This window comes from Chrysochloris asiatica, unplaced genomic scaffold (assembly GCF_000296735.1).
Source record: "Chrysochloris asiatica unplaced genomic scaffold, ChrAsi1.0 scaffold00024, whole genome shotgun sequence".
NCBI lineage: Eukaryota > Metazoa > Chordata > Mammalia > Afrosoricida > Chrysochloridae > Chrysochloris > Chrysochloris asiatica.
The window spans coordinates 13,314,506-13,316,887 of NW_006408542.1; the positions used below are offsets into that span (position 1 = coordinate 13,314,506).

The following is a 2,382-nucleotide window of genomic DNA, read 5'->3' on the forward strand; positions in this document are numbered from 1 at the left end:
GTTTTTAAGTGCAGACCCAAAGCAACCCTGTATAGGGTTTCCAAGGAGCGACTAGTGAGCTCAAACCACCGACCTTGCAGTTCAAACCGACTGCAGTCCAGGGCATTAACCTTAAAGCCAAGTGAGGCACTAGCAAGCCACTGCCCTACATAGTATGTATGTATGGTCTTTTCACTTGGAGAGAGACTTCATGGTTCTGAGGATTTTAGGCCAGAAGAAAAGGCTGAGTTATAATCCAGTTTAATATACGACTCCAGGCAAATTCTTCAACCTGTTATGTGTTAGCTCAGAAATGGAGAGAGTGATGATGTGATATTCACAATATGTTTTTGGTGGGATTTTCAGAAAAGGAATTATGATAAACAACAGATCAGTCATGTGTATAACTGAACACTTTTGTTTTCTTCTTTGGGTCAGAAGAGCTGGTACAGTAAGTGTCATAAAACGGTTGGGAATCTGAGATATTCTGGGGTTAATAAAGAAGAGCAACCCAGACATGTTATTTGCATAGTGTGCCTTAGTTTACAAGGCATTTTTGAGGTATCATCACAGCTGAGTTTTACAGCACCCTGTGAAGTTGAATTAAGTGCAGTTGAGTTGCTTTCTACTCACAGCAACCAGAAGAGCTGAGGAGTGACTGGTGAGCTTGAACCGCAGAGCTTCTGGTTCAAACTCACCTTGCAGTAACCCACAGTGCCACACCAGGAAGTGGAATTAGTGTCCCCATTTTATAGGTGACAAAACTTAGGTCACACGATCTATGTCAAAGGTACTAAAACAAAACACACAAAAAAGTTGGCTCAGCTATCCAGAAAATAATGTTCACCTCAGTGATTTGTGATGAGTGACCAGCTTGTAATCAGCAACACCAGACAACCCAAAGAATCTTTTTTTCTTAGAGACAGCTTCTACCCCTGCACAGACTTCAAACTCAGAGTCAGCAACACATAGTCTCTATTGCCAGAAGCTCCAAACAGCCCACAACTGTATGGGATCATCTACATGTTATACAACAATGTCTGAGAATCTTTTGGAATGGATTGCCTTTTCTAGAAAAAGAAAGTTGTTTGTGTAGGTTTGGGGGGACAGTCAGCTAAGATTCAAATCTATTTTTTAGTCTTTCTTTTCCTTCACAGAGGTGAAGGTAGGAAGACTGTGAAAACGGGTTTAAAGAATCAGCATGGGGAAATAACAATCTTTTTAAATCTCTAGGCACATAACCCGGTAATGTCCATTAATGAAAAGCGTACTGACATGGTCTTCTCCTTTTGGTGGTTTGGTGTGGAGGTGATGGTGAACGGTAGAGCTTTGTTTCTCTATGGGCAAAGTGAGCCCCCTCCCCCAAGAGTCTCTCCTCTCCTAGGCAGGCACACACTGTATTTGGGGCCTCTCTAAGCGGAAAAGCACCAGGTGCAGGGTAGTGGGTTCAGTTCAGCCCAATTTTGGGGTGTTTGAAGGAACTCTGGTAGACTTGCTAATGTGATTCCCGACGGACTTTGGAAATTCGCTAGTTTTTCTAGCTCCTTTCACAGCTTGGTATTCCTGGTTGGGTTAGCAGGAAGCTTCTGCATTCCTCCTGGCCCCAATGCCTGTGTGGCTCCAGGCCCTGTTACATTCCCATCACCGCGTTAAGCGCATTGCTGTGTGCACTTATTTGCATCCAAGTGTTTGCCTTAACACAGGTGTTCACGTGCATGAGGTCACACTCGCAGTTGGGCACACGTGCTGGGACTCCCCAGGGGCAGGAAGAGGGACCTGGGAGTGGGGGTGGGGGTAATCTTCCTGGGGTAGGCTCCTGGGTGGAGCTTGAGGTGCTTAGGAGAAGCAGCGTCCCTGCCCCCACGCCAATTCCCTAACAGGCTAGGTCCCGCATTTGCGAGCTCAGGCCTCGGCTCCGGCCAGAACCCTAGCCTTGGGACCCTCCACCTCCACCAACCCCTCCCCCCACAAAGTGGCCCCGCAGCGCTCGACCTTCCCAGGCCTCCTCCAGTCCGGCCCACTCTGCGTGTTAGCCTAGCGCTGGGGGCGGACACCTGCCCCCACCCCTAGGCATCCCCTCCCCTTCACTTCCCCCTCCCCGCTTTCTCTCCCTCCCCTCCCCCCCCAGTGGCTAGGCGGCGGCGGCGGCGGCAGCAGCGGGCGGGGCTCGACTTGGGCTCCGCGGGCGGGCGGGCGGACATGGCGGCCAACATGTACCGGGTCGGAGGTAGGAAAGCTCGGCCCGACCCGGCCCGTCTGGGAGCGGGCTCCGGGAGTGGGGGATCGGGGCGAGTTTACCCTAACCGCCGGGAGCTACGGGCGCCCGGGCTGAGGGAGCTGGGGGCTCCGGGGCCCGCAGAGGGGGCCGGGGCTCCCCACCCCCACCTCTTATTGTCCCCCCCC

The 2,382-nt window shown here is 51.5% G+C and overlaps 1 protein-coding gene across 1 annotated transcript in view; it reads left to right on the plus strand.

Annotated features, from left to right (window-relative positions):
- The first annotated feature begins 2,118 nt into the window (after window positions 1-2,118).
- MTA3 (metastasis associated 1 family, member 3) overlaps window positions 2,119-2,382 on the plus strand; it is a 186,797-nt gene continuing 186,533 nt past the window's right edge. Inside the window, exon 1 of the mRNA XM_006839401.1 lies at window positions 2,119-2,206. Within this exon, the coding sequence (XP_006839464.1) occupies window positions 2,179-2,206 (28 nt within the window). The 5' untranslated portion in view covers window positions 2,119-2,178. The remainder of the gene's footprint in view (window positions 2,207-2,382) is intronic.